General features: G+C 41.6%; 1 protein-coding gene across 1 annotated transcript; it reads left to right on the top strand.

Annotated features, from left to right (window-relative positions):
* The first annotated feature begins 2,948 nt into the window (after nt 1-2,948).
* On the top strand, nt 2,949-12,365 carry CLRN3 (clarin 3). Its single transcript, XM_061346730.1, has 3 exons — nt 2,949-3,262; nt 9,420-9,599; nt 11,964-12,365. Exons 1-3 carry the CDS (start codon nt 3,034-3,036, stop codon nt 12,236-12,238), a joined length of 684 nt encoding a protein of 227 aa, XP_061202714.1. The 5' UTR covers nt 2,949-3,033; the 3' UTR covers nt 12,239-12,365.
* The last annotated feature ends 771 nt before the right edge of the window (nt 12,366-13,136 follow it).

Here is a 13,136-nt window from a genome sequence, read left to right as displayed (position 1 = left end):
AGTGTTGCTCATACATCTGTCTTGCGGGTGGAGTTATTGACTCCTTTTGGGGCCAAGTGCAGCTCAAGGGTCTTTCCATCTCAGAGCCTGAGCTCCCCTGCAATTAGACATGGAAAATGGAAACTAAAAAGGATGTGAAAGCTTTGGTCAAGCGTGCTTTTCCTGCAAACAAACCCTTGGAACCTGTCTGCTGCAGAGAGGAGATGGCATCCCTTGGGAGGTGGCATCCATCAGGAGACGGCATCCTTTAGGAGGCTGCATCCATCAGAAGCTGTAGGCAAAGCTCACTATGTGGTATTTTTTTCACATGTAAGAATGTGTTCATAATGTAGACAAATAAATGTATATGAAAAGTTTGCAATTAAATGCTTTCATTTTATATTTTTACATATTGGGTTGCTTAAAGCAAACTAACTTGCATATAAACAGAAGAGAAATGCTCACTTACTCTGCCTTTAAACACACAGGGAGATATGTAACTTTATATAGCAAAGGATTCCAAATCTCTCTGCTGTCCATCTGATTCATAACAAAGTACTCTGATTGTTCTGTCTGACTTGTGCAGGGCTGAGTCTGTATTAGCAGGGGCAGAGTTGGTAAGGTGCTCATCAAGAAGGAACCCAATCTCTTCTCTTTTCTCTCAAGTGATGAGGTCTGTCATGTCAAGCCACAATTTTCATTACAAGTTATATGATGCTTCTTTAGGTGGCTGTGGGAAAAAGACACAAGGAATCAAAATCACACCATCAGCAGAGAATGGATTAACTTCAAGGTGACAGGGAAGAAAAAGGCAAATTATGGTTTTATTTGTAGAGTGTCTCCTGAGTTTTTGATTTGAGACACAAAAAATTTGAGCTGAATCACTGAAAACTGAGTATAATTGAAAAAGATTGCTTAGAAAGGAACTACAGGCTGTCCACTACAGCTCTTGGTCTGTTATTTAGTGGTTTAAAAGGTCTGGGTGCTCAGTTCATTTAAATTGGGTTCTCTCAACTCTGCAGGACCACTAAGCAGCAGCTGAAAACTTATTCCTTCAAAGTTAGTAACAGGTAAGTCATCTTAAATATATATATTTTTAAACATATAGTTCTTAAATCTGTCTATTTTTAAATGTATTTCATGGGGACAAGTAGCACAGCTGATGGCACAGGGCTGATTGATAGCAGGTTTTACTTCAGTTTATATCCATGGACTATAAATAGATGGACTGTGCTCTTTGTGTGCAACTAAACAGTGAATGGAACTATTGGATTAATAAACCCATAGAGATGGATCAGTCTAATAATGCTTACACACATTGCTATAGTTAAAATTTAACTGAAGGACAGGACAGAAAATGAGAGGCAGGTCTCTTGCTTCTTATTCTTTAGAAGGGCTGAAAAGCTTCCCTTTGCTCTTCAGTGGTTAAATCATATATTGACTGATTTCACTATGTAATATATGTTAATTACATATATGAAGCATATAAATCATTTATGCAAAAAATGTATAATTTTTGAAGCAATGATGTCAAAAGTATCATTAGGGTCCAATTTAATTAAAAACAACACACAAAACCATACCATATAAAAGACCAGAAATAAAATAGATTGATTCCAAATGTGATTACTGCTTTAAAGTTTTGAATCAAGAAATCGTACTAGTAGACTTGCAGTATGATAACACTGTATTACAGAGCAGCCAGGTTGGATGAGGCTTGGAGCAACCTACTCTAGTGGAAGGTGTCCCTGCCATGGCAGGGGTTGGAATTGGATGAGCTTTAAGGTCCTTTCAACACAAACCCATCCAGGATTCTGTGATTGTTTGTCATTTCAAATTCATAAAACCTTAATCTCCCAATGTCTTTCCAGTGCAAACCAGGCCAGTTTCAGGAATTCAGCTCAACAGGCTTATTTGGCAGCACAATTAAACCAGACTGCTTTCTAAAGGTTGATTAAAAACCTCTGGATGAAGAAGCATGGGGTCAATATAACATGGAAAAATGACATCTGATCAATGGAAAAAGAAGCATATGGAATCTCTGTTACTTTATCTTGATGATAGATTATTAATTTATGCTTCAGATTCCACACACACTGAATGGGGTCCTGAGTGCCTAATTTACCTATATTCGTGTCATTTGGCTTCTGCCTTAATAGGACACAATGTACATTCTGTCTAATATCCTGTTGTCACTGCCTTTTGTCTTTGTATAGGTCAATTTGGGCAGAAAATAAGAATATATTCTCTTCCTTCAGTCCGGAATACATTTTCATCAGTATTGCTGCCTTTACGTATTCACTGCTTCATTGAAATGAATCCCTATTCAAGGCGTTTTATTCCTCCCGGTCAAAAAAAACAACAAAACAGGTCAAACAAAGTAAGGAATTATTGGTAAAAATATGTGGAATTTAATGAAGAATTATAACTCTTTTTTAGAAAATAATCTATTGACAGTAAATAGCACCTCCTTATCCCCCCCCCAAAAAGCCAAAAGCTACATAGTGTTTTCACAATATAAAGAATGTAAGAGAGGTCATAAAAGAGACAGCTGTTAAGACGGGAATTTGAACAGAGAAGGAACATTTTATCACTCTTTCCCCTAACACTTCAGATACAGATGTGATATAGATGTAGGAACGATTATTTCCAGCCCATTTTCAGAAGAAAAAGTGTGAACAGGCCAGAAAATCCTATCAGGGAGTAAAGACCCTTGCAGGAAGCAGGAAGGAGAGCTGGAACCTACCAAGGTCAGGCTCAAGATCCACGATCTGAAAAGCCATGGTTTGGCAGGACAGCCATAAATCCTCTGCCGACGATCCCTCCCGGCCTTTGCCAGGCTGGATTTGTTGTAACTATGGCAACACCTTGTCTCCAGACCAAAGTTCAATGATTTCACATTTTTATGACCACTGCTGTTCGATTAAAGTTTACCAGGGCAGCTCCGTGCCAGCAGAGAGCAGAGCACTGACAGCGAGGAAGAGGAAGCAACCTCATGCTAAGGAGGACTAAAGTGAATAAAACACCCTGATCTGGTGGGAAAGCTCTGCCAAAATGCCATCCAGGACAAAAACAGCCATGTTTGGCTCTGCTTTTTTCACCTGCCTTTGCTCCTTCGTGGTGATTTGCGTTGTGATGGCGAGCCAGCACTGGATGAGTAGCGAGGTTCGCTTTTTGGGCACTAACTCCAGCACCACTGTAAGCCTCACTTATGGACTTTTTAGTGGTACCTGTGCACAGTCTGTCGATGCAGGACTTCAGGTTTCATCGAAGACGTTCAAAGGTGAGTGGTGGTGTGCCTGGAAATGAATGGAAGCTTCTTGCTCATGCAGGTGGTGAATGTAGAAACCACGGCTCATTCTTGTGTTGATCTGTAGCTGTAACGCTTTAAGTGAGAGCAAGAGTAACTATGTCTGATGGGCATTCAAGTGGTATAAAACAAGGACCCTGAAAACATAGAAACGCTGCTGCGTTCTTGCCAATAGCAATTCTTCAGATTACCTGTGACCTCGAAACAAGGGAAAAAGACAAAATAAGAACTCTATATAAAATTGACTGCAATTTTCAGAAGCTGTCAGTGAGGAAAAGCAACACTCACCGTGTTATTAAAGGATTACAAATGTACTTCACCTTCCATTGTTTTTTAAGATTTCACTATGTTAAATTGTTTGATTTAAAGCACTTTGCCACCTACTATCAAATTATCATCATTTTTATAGAAGGTTCTGTGAGGCTGCTGAAGAAGATGTAAAACAATAATTTACATAGACACAGTGCTCATATATGTGCTGGGCCTACACGTTAATCACAATATTCCTTGAAGAGCATCCCATTACAGTTTTAAGTGGCATTACCAAACTTAACGATTTGGTTAGTATTTTCAAAAGGTATGCTTGCTCCTGTCTCTTTTTCTTAGGTTAGACTGAATTACAACAGAGCTTGTCATCTTCTATAAGGCCTTTCTTCCCCCACTCAGTGTGTGGTATTCAGTCCTTGTTACCATGACTGAGATGAGATTTGGAAACAAGGTTATTAGAACATTTCAGCAACCGTCCAGTAGATTTAAATGAAACTCTATCTTACGTTGATGGGCAACAGATCTTACTTTTTCTGCATCTTCAGTTCTTGGTGTTTATCCTCAATGGTAGAATTGTTATAGAAGAAAATGGATAAAAATGGTTAAATAACTAAGGAGGATGGAAGAACGGAGAGATAAGTGAAGAGAGATATAGGAGTATTATATGGGAATAAAACAAAGTTAAAAATAATGGGAAGAACAGAAAAGGTTTTACCTAGAAAATTGCCCCATCCCTGGCAGTGCTCAAGGCCAGGTTGGACACAGGGGCTTGGAGCAAGCTGCTCTAGTGAAAGGTGTCCCTGCCCATGGCAGGGGTTGGAACTGGATGGGCTTTAAGGTCCCTTCCAACGCAAACCAGTCTGGGATTCTGTGATGGAAGTTAAGACGAGCATGAAAAATCTAGTACCAGAAGCAAAGCATACCAAAAGTGAAACAGAAAGAAGAAATTACTCGTACCAAGTACAAATCACAGACTCAGTACTGGTTTCACTCAGTTCAGCAAAGATTTACTTACCTCTATGCACAAGTAGCCCTACTGATGTGAAGACAAGCAGTCACAAAGCCCAAAGGCAGATAAGCCCGAAAGCTGCTGCAAGGATCAAGGATTTATCTTCCTGCCTGACCAAGTGCAAAGTAATAACACTGATATGCACATGTGAAAGTGCAAAAAGCCATTCAGAAGAAGCCTAATGAAAGTTTAGAAGAGCTGGTCAAACAGTTTCAAAGCATGAGATGTACCTTAAGAAATGTTCTTTTCTTGTAGGCTGCTGTAAGATGTCCCACCACAGAGAAGCCCCCAAGGTAGAGCACAGCACACCGAAACCTCTGGATGGTTCCTATCTCCAAGCTCTTTCTCAACTCAGTTTAGTACAGAAAGTGCATGTGTACAAACAGGAACCCACACTCCCACAGTAGCAAAGCTGTACCATGCAAGCCAGTTCCAATCCTAGCAGTTATGTTGTTATGAAAAACCTGAGCACAACAGTGTTGACTGCAAAACATACAGCATATATTAAGTTCATTACAGAACAAACGCAAAATCACGGTTCAAACCAGTTTATTTGCAATCAGATCAGAATAATCAAAGTCATTTATTGAAAGGTAAATATGCATTTATAAAAATAGTTTATTTAAGGTTATATCTCCCCACACCAGTTGGCTCAAGCCCCAGATCTTGCACCATGTGGGCAGACTCCTGTTGGTTTTAACAGGGCTCCTGTGAAACCAGGAGAGCTGATTGCAGGGCAAGGATGGAGTCTGGCAGGTATCTGGGGCACGTGCCTTGCCTTTGCTTGCACAGCAGCTAGTACAGCCCAAACCCAGGGCCTGGGAGCTACCATCAGGTAGATTTTAATTGCAATTAACAACAAGCAGTCACAGACCACTTACATCAGGAAAGGATTTCAGTTTTATGTATGATCTATGTGTATCTTATAGAATCATAGAATCACAGAATGGTTTGCATTGGAAGGGATCTTAAAGCTCATTCAGCTCCAATCCCTGCCACAGGCAGGGACCCCTTCCACTGGAGCAACTTGCTCCAAGCCCCTGTGTCTAACCTGGCCTTGAACACTGCCAGGGATGGGGCAGCCACAGCTTCTATGGGCAACCCAAATCTTGGTGGTGACCGTGGTGGTTTTCCCCCCACTAGATTTAGGCTTTTGTGCTTATCATTTCTAAAATACGATCTCAGTTCTCACATAGCCATTTAGGGATGAACAAAGCAAGTGAGCTTCAGGAGTCACTGGTTGCTTTGAACAGCTGCTAAAAGAAAGTCATGCTTTATGAATAATCTAAATACGGATTTGCCCACATCCCTCACTAGTTGAGCTGGGCATATATCCAAGGTGAAATGAACTGATTTAACGTTAATTCTTAGGCTTTATACAATGCATGATTGCCGCGTATTAAGTATGATTCTGTACATTCTTGAAATAGGAAAAATACTTCATAGCACTGCATACATACTAGTTTTTAAACTCAAATAATCACTTCCTCCTGTGACAGTAGAAGTTTTTCCTTTCGTGATATCCTTAAGTAAATGGATTGCCTATGCTGTGGAGAAATGGAGTGCTGTGCTTTCTGTTCTCCAACATTTCAGACACCAATAAGAAGAGCTAAAAGCATCCTTTTAAATCACAGCACGATCTGTCGCTCAGCAAATATGCCTTGGCTTTGGGTCTGTGCTGCGCACCCTGAGGGTGTTGCTCAAATGGCTTTGTCATATTTGGGTGTGAGAATAGGAGAATAGGAATCATGAAAGAGTAAATAAAGCATGATGGCTTAGGGATATAGATTACGTGTTAGCAATAGCCCTGGTTAGCTTTTATTAGTGGCCATACAAAAGGAGATTATCAACACATAATCGTTACAAAGACCATATCTTATTCTTTTGGAAATCACAACATTAAAGGACATATCCGAGTGCAAAGATGAAAGAAAAACAAAGGGACAAGGCTTCTGCAAGTGTACAGTAATGAAATGTCTACTCAGGGTAGCCTCTAACAAACTGCCATGAATGACCATAATAGAGCAATAAATCAAAGCAACTGCTTCAGAAGCTCTGGGGATGAGCAGAATGATCTGGCAGAGTGTAAAAGTTATTAAATAACCTAAACCCTTACAGTCTTCATTAGATGTTTTAGTGATTTACCTTAGAAAGGACCCACCTATGGATGTCATAGTGTGTAAAAGAGCCTAAGCTTCTCCTGTTTACAAGTCAAACACGCAAACATTGTGAGCAAGCTGCAGGAAGAGGCACACCCAGAGAGTGATGTAACATCGGGATTCATCCACGTGTTGGCAACCAGCGAGACCAACAGCACTCGAGGAAGTCCCTGAGATTTGCTACAGCAGAGAGGAATCTGTTCATGTTAACTTTTAACATACATGAAAAATGCTTGGAAATCGCTGGGACTTCATTATCGCTGTCATTGGTTTCCAGATGTGCTGTGGGAGCTCCTGGAAAGTAGAAAGCTGAGCTTTACTTTAGGGGGGGTTGTCTGGTTTTGGGAGTTTTGGTTTTGTTTTTAAATGAACAATTCATTGTGTATTGTAAGTGATTGCTAGACCTCATAAAAGCTGCCAGAGCAGCACTGCTTTGAATAGACTTTCAGGCCGGCAACTGGACATCAATCACAATCAGTTCAGTAAAAGTTTGCAAAATTCTATCCATCCATCCAAGAGTTAAAGATGAAAAGACAATAAACAATAAGGAAGAATCAGAAAATTAAGGAGAGACCTTGGCAAAGGCAAAACCTTCTGCTTTCATTGTGGAATTAGGGTGTTTTATAGCGATGCAGAGGTTATCCAGCTGTGGGTTACTATGAATCCCGTTCAATAGATCAGCTGCCATGGAATCCTTCAGTTTGCACAGACTGCTTTATTTAGGAAAACAGCATTTCTGTTAAACCTTGTGCTGTTGCAGGTGTGCTTACAGCCAGAGTCTGACAGAATAACATCCCCTGAGCTGCAGATCATGGTCAGAGATGGACAAGCTCAATCAGGGGGTGCAGCAGGTACAGCCAGGCAATTGTAGAGATGTTCTGAGTGAACACAATAAGCGAGGCTGCCAGAGGGAAATTACACAAACCTGTCTGATTCAGCTCTAGATTTATTTCTTGAGCTAGGCAATGCCCAAGCAGTAAAGCTGCTTCAGTGTAAGTGCATGCTACAACGAGCATCGTTCTCCCTTCCATTTAATTGAGTGATGTCTCCTGAATGCCTGTTTTTCCTATTCTTCTAGGACAATGGCTTAAATTTACAACTGATTTCCATAACACATCCTTACCTGCCATTTTCCTCAAACAGAAATCAACTTCTACCAGCAATATTATACAAATGAGAGAGAAGCTCTCCATTTATTTCCAATAGCTCCTTTTGTTATTATTTTCTTTTTATGGGGCTTTCACTATTTTTCCTGCTATGATTTCTCCAATTTATGCTCTAACTGAATACTTTGCAGTAATGGCTTTGTAATAAAAGCTACCGAGAAAGGAAGTTTTCCTATGGATGGCTGTCTATCACAACACCCATTTGAATAGAGCTTGAAAACGTTCTCATACTCGTTACAGGGTAAGGCAGCCACAGCCACATTATAGCTGCCTTTTCAAGCTTTAAATTAAAAGAATAATGTATTTCAAAGCAGCTGTACTGCAATTACAATTTGAGTATATTGCACTCACTTAGCAGCATCATATCAAATACTTACAGGGATTTAGGCAAAAAAACAATAAATTGATTACAGTCTTGGAGGGGTTGAATATGTGCCTATATATATATATATACACACACACATAGCCATCCACAGCTATAGCTACAGAAACTACAGCACACAATAATCTATGTGTATTAACTGTAGTTAGTTAAAGGAGAGGTGCCAGGATGCTCAGCTCCTGGACACGTGGCCTCAGCCTTGAGAGTTGGAACCCAAGGGCAGGGAGGGCTGAGCCCACATACACCCAATGCCAAGCCCAGGGCCACCAGCCCCTTGGGACCCACAGCACTCTGTACACCCAGTCCTCCCAGTGAAAATGAAGCAGGAGTTGCTCCTTGCTTTCAAAAGAATGAAGCAAATACTGCCTCCACCTATTCTTTTTTCTGCAGGACATGTAGACACATATATCTAATGAGGATACAAACACCAGCTCCACCATGCCTCATCTGTCCATAAACCACAGAATCCTCGAATGGTTTGGGTTGGAAGGGACCTGAAAGCTCATACAGTTCCAACTCCCTGCCATAGGCAGGGACACCTTTCACTAGAGCAGTTTGCTCCAAGCCCGTGTCCAACCTGGCTTTGACCATGCTTAGTTATGTTTGTCCTACAAATTCAGGCTAAAGGCTTTACTGGACTTTTAGAAGCTGTTCCCCTTGTCAGGTTATTCCATATGAGGGGGACTGCTGCTATATTAGAAGGAAATAATCTTCAATTGGAGCCAAGTTTTAGAAAGGCATTTGTACAAGCTATCAGGCATCTCAGGAGCTATGGGCAGAGGAATACCTGGTTTTCTGATCTGATTTAAGATAAGATTTCTGTCTGGCCATGTCAAGAGGAATGATTTACAGAGTATTACAGAATAGGAGTTTCCTACCCAACCAATGCTCAGGTAGTTTGTGTGCCTGCAGGATGTTCAGCCTTGCACTTATTTCATACTAATGTACCTTCATCCCATTATGATTTGGGTTCAAGTGCTATGTCCAAACCTACTGTTCCTTCTACATCCCAATCTCTACAGATCAGCTGTTAGTAGCTTTTATTATTAGCTTTTAATTACAGCTATGTCAGTAAGCCATCAGTTCTTCTCAGCCCACCAGACTGTGCTGGAAGGCAGATTATCAATGCTAATCCATTGTATTTCAGTTGCAGATAACCTGAGCGACACCAGTGCAAAAAGCATGATCACATCTATTATTGTGATCCTGGTCCTCAGTTTACTGAGTTCCCTCCTGAGCTCTGGATTTACCTGCACTAACGCTGTCAGTAATCCCTACCAGACCTTTCTGGGACCTATTGGAGTCTATACCTGGAATTCCTTATGTGGTGAGTAACACGTCCCATGGTGACCACTTTCTGCCCACCATATGAATGAATATTGAACTGCCATCAGTTCCAAGGTGATTAAATATATATATGTGTGAAAGGAAGCACTTGGAAAAGTATTCAGTTTAGGTGGGTTTGGTTTTTAACTGACTCTGCTGGGGTACCTGGAAACTATCTTTGAAGTACCAGTAAAACAGTATCATTTACTTCAAGTGACACCATCAATCAGTAGGAATCAAGGTTCACCAGCAGCAAAAATGGAAATGAAAAAGCCCCAAACAGGTACAGCATCATTTAATGCATGATGCACACTGAGAAGAATAAGATGACAAATACATAGAGAAACCGTAAAAGAAAAGTATGCACTAGATGTGATTACACTGCAGTCTGTAACCTCTTTAAGACTTTACGTCACTATTTTATGGTATTTGTAGCATGTTTGTTACTGGGTTACCTACATATCAAATTGAGCCTCTAAGGTCTAATCCACAGGGTGGACTTTAGCTTCGTTTCCGACACGTGTTGAGTCAAATACATCTGCAGCAGCATTAACACAGGGATTTGGTAGTTAGGAGGACTGAGTCATGGTAAAATTTATTTCCTTCTCTAATATAACACTTTCACAGATCAAGATCAGCTTTAACATTCCCTAAGCAGAGAAAATAAAAGGTAGAGACACAGAGCTATTGGAGATGTGAACCCTGTCAAACAGGTCCCTGGAGGTGTAAACCCTCATTCACCCAGGAATGCTCCCGATGCTCCTTCCTACCCTCTTCACCTTGCTATGGTAATGACTCCAGCTCTCACACTCAATTTGAACCAAGCAGATTTTGTGTTCCTCTTATAATAGGTTCACACTCGGAAAACTTTCTTTGGAGGCATCTGATTACAGAGTACTTCAGTGTGAATATCCTGTCCTTCAAAAGCTAGTCAGGTCTGAAGATGCTTCACTGATGGAGCTGGAGCTTGCTCTCCTTTGAGCAGCATCCTGTGCTTCGGCCCCACTCCGTGAGATGCCTTTGCCAAAACCACACCTTGGTGAAAGGCAGTCACACAAATAAACGTAGTCTTCGTGATAGCATGTGCAAGTGGGGGTGTGAAACCCAATCCTTTCTTTCCAACCATGGCTAACACAGCATTCAAAGACAGATGCTGAAACAGCTGTGGATGCCTTGGAACACAGTGAAAAAAGGTGTGGAAAAGCCTAAGTTTAACGATCATTCAACTTTTGACACAAGCAGATGAGCAAGTTGCTCGTTTGCCAAGCCCAGCACCCATTACACAGCCTGAATCTGCAAGCTTTGACCTGAAATGAAAGGACCATGGGCACGCCAAAGTAAATATTAGTGAGAAAGTAAACCCCCAAATGCCTTGACTGAGGACTGTGGTTACTCTTTACTGCCCTGTAAGTGCTATGACCTGGAAGCCTATTTTGCCCTGGGCCCATCTTTATAAGAATTCATGCATCATTTGATGCGTGAGTGCATCTTGAAGGTTCCTAATTCTCCTGCCAGATGGCATGAAAGTCTAGTGTCCTCCTCAATAAAAACCCTGAACCTGTTTCAGCATGAACATGTGCAGGAGGGTGAACCTGGAGGGGAAGGAATACATGTTTTCTCACCAATGGTCAGAGGTTATGCCTGCATTATGAAAGTAGAAATTGAAAAGCATTATTTAGCTAAACATCAAAGTAACCAAACTTTTATCATCATCATATATTTCTATGGCCACGCAGGATATTCAGAAGGCTATAGGAAGTAGATCCAGAACATAGAACCTCAGACTGTTTTGTGGTGGAAAGGACCTTAAAGCTCATCCAGTTCCAACCTCCTGCCATGGGCAGGGACACCTTCCACTAGAGCAGTTGCATCTCATTTTGGCTCATCACAGTGTCACTGAATAATCTGGGTTGGAAATAACATGAAGTCTTTAAGTTTAAGCTCTTGAACCGAGCTGGGCCATCCCTGGATGCAGACCAGGTTGCTCAGGGTTTATCCAGTTGTGATAATACACTCCATGAATTTGGGCTTGTATCAAATAGGCATTCTGGAAATCACCCAAGGGGTGAATACATTGTACCCTTCAGCACTAAATTCAGTGCTAAACAATGGCCTTATCTAAGAATAGTCAGTAAGAATCCATTCATTTTAGCAGAAATTATAGTTACCAGTGTGAAAACACCCAGTAGCTAATATTATGTTGGACAAAAGTTCTTTAAATGCCCTCCTATTTTACTAATGGAAACCTCTAGATTAATCTTTGTCCTACTCCAGGTATTCTAACCCATTCAAGTAGACTGTTTACAAGGAGCTACATGAGTATTACTACAGCTTCACCTCTAACATTTGTATTTATGTTTTGTAGGAATCTTCACACTTATAGCCATGATACTTTTCCCTGTGAGCATAGAAGAAAACAGCCTGTCTGTCAAATTGGCCCAGGGATGCTTTGCTTTTCTGCAGACACACGTGGGATCGGAACACACATATGGATATTCATACTGGATCATGCTGCTCATCATTCTTCTGAACATTGCTTCTATCATCACCATCTATTTCTATGACCATGCGAGATATTCTAAGAAAAAAGAGCAGGAAAGACCCATTGAAAATGCACCAAAAGATGTCATTCTCTTTTAGGGATACCACTGAAAAGAGGGTGTCAAGGAAAATGACTATTTAACACGGACAATTGGGGCTGATCTTTTCCATTCAAATTGAATTGTGTGTATACTTCGATTAACAAAACAGCTTATTGTGTCTTCAATGCAATTTGATTTTATCCTTATGCTGGGTATTAGTGTCATACTAATATGCTTCCATTGGTAAACATGCTGCCTACACACCTCTGAGTAGATATGGACCAGAGGGCACAATGCCAGCGCTGTCCCACAGGAATGGGCCTCGAGCACCTTATGGCGCTGCTCTTCCCCAGAGGGACTGCTGGAAGGGTTTCTCCTCTCCGTACCACTGCTACCACCTTCCCAAGAGGACTGCTGCCTTCCTGCCCATGCAGTGCAGAAGGGTGGGTTCCCACTTCTGCCTAGATCTGTGGAGGCTGACCTGGCTCTCTGCAGGGATGCACCAACACCACCACGCCATGAATTTGCTTCTGCTTTGCCCTTGGTGTTTGAAAGGGAAGGACAGAGACGTTGTTTGGGTTGTGTATGTAATTTAGGATCTCAAGGGGCAGAATTAGCACAAACACCAGCAACACTGGGGGTGGTGAGACATGCCCACCAAGGTATTGGTGCTCCATTTTGTCCTGCAACTGTCCTTAGGAATCTCCTGCTGGTCCCTATGGCACTGCCCTGGTGTCTGCAGGCAGGATCGCGGGCTCCTGTTCATGGGCAGGAGTGCGAGCACTTGAACAAAGTCACCTCTGGTCTGCCCCCTCCACATCAAACCTCCCAGCAGTGGCAGCACAGACCCTGTCCCATGCTTTGGTTGGTGCTTTCACCCAAGGCTGGGATAGCAAAAGGATGTGCCATAGCCTACAGGAGACAGCACAGGAGCCCTATAGCTGCAAGCTGTTACT

This window comes from Neopsephotus bourkii, unplaced genomic scaffold (genome assembly GCF_033783945.1).
Source record: "Neopsephotus bourkii isolate Nb327-2 ecotype Australia unplaced genomic scaffold, CSIRO-AGI_Nbou_v1 NB_274, whole genome shotgun sequence".
Classification (NCBI taxonomy): Eukaryota; Metazoa; Chordata; class Aves; order Psittaciformes; family Psittacidae; genus Neopsephotus; species Neopsephotus bourkii.
The sequence above is the reverse complement of the archived record's forward strand: the minus strand, read 5'-3'. Positions and strand labels throughout refer to the sequence as shown.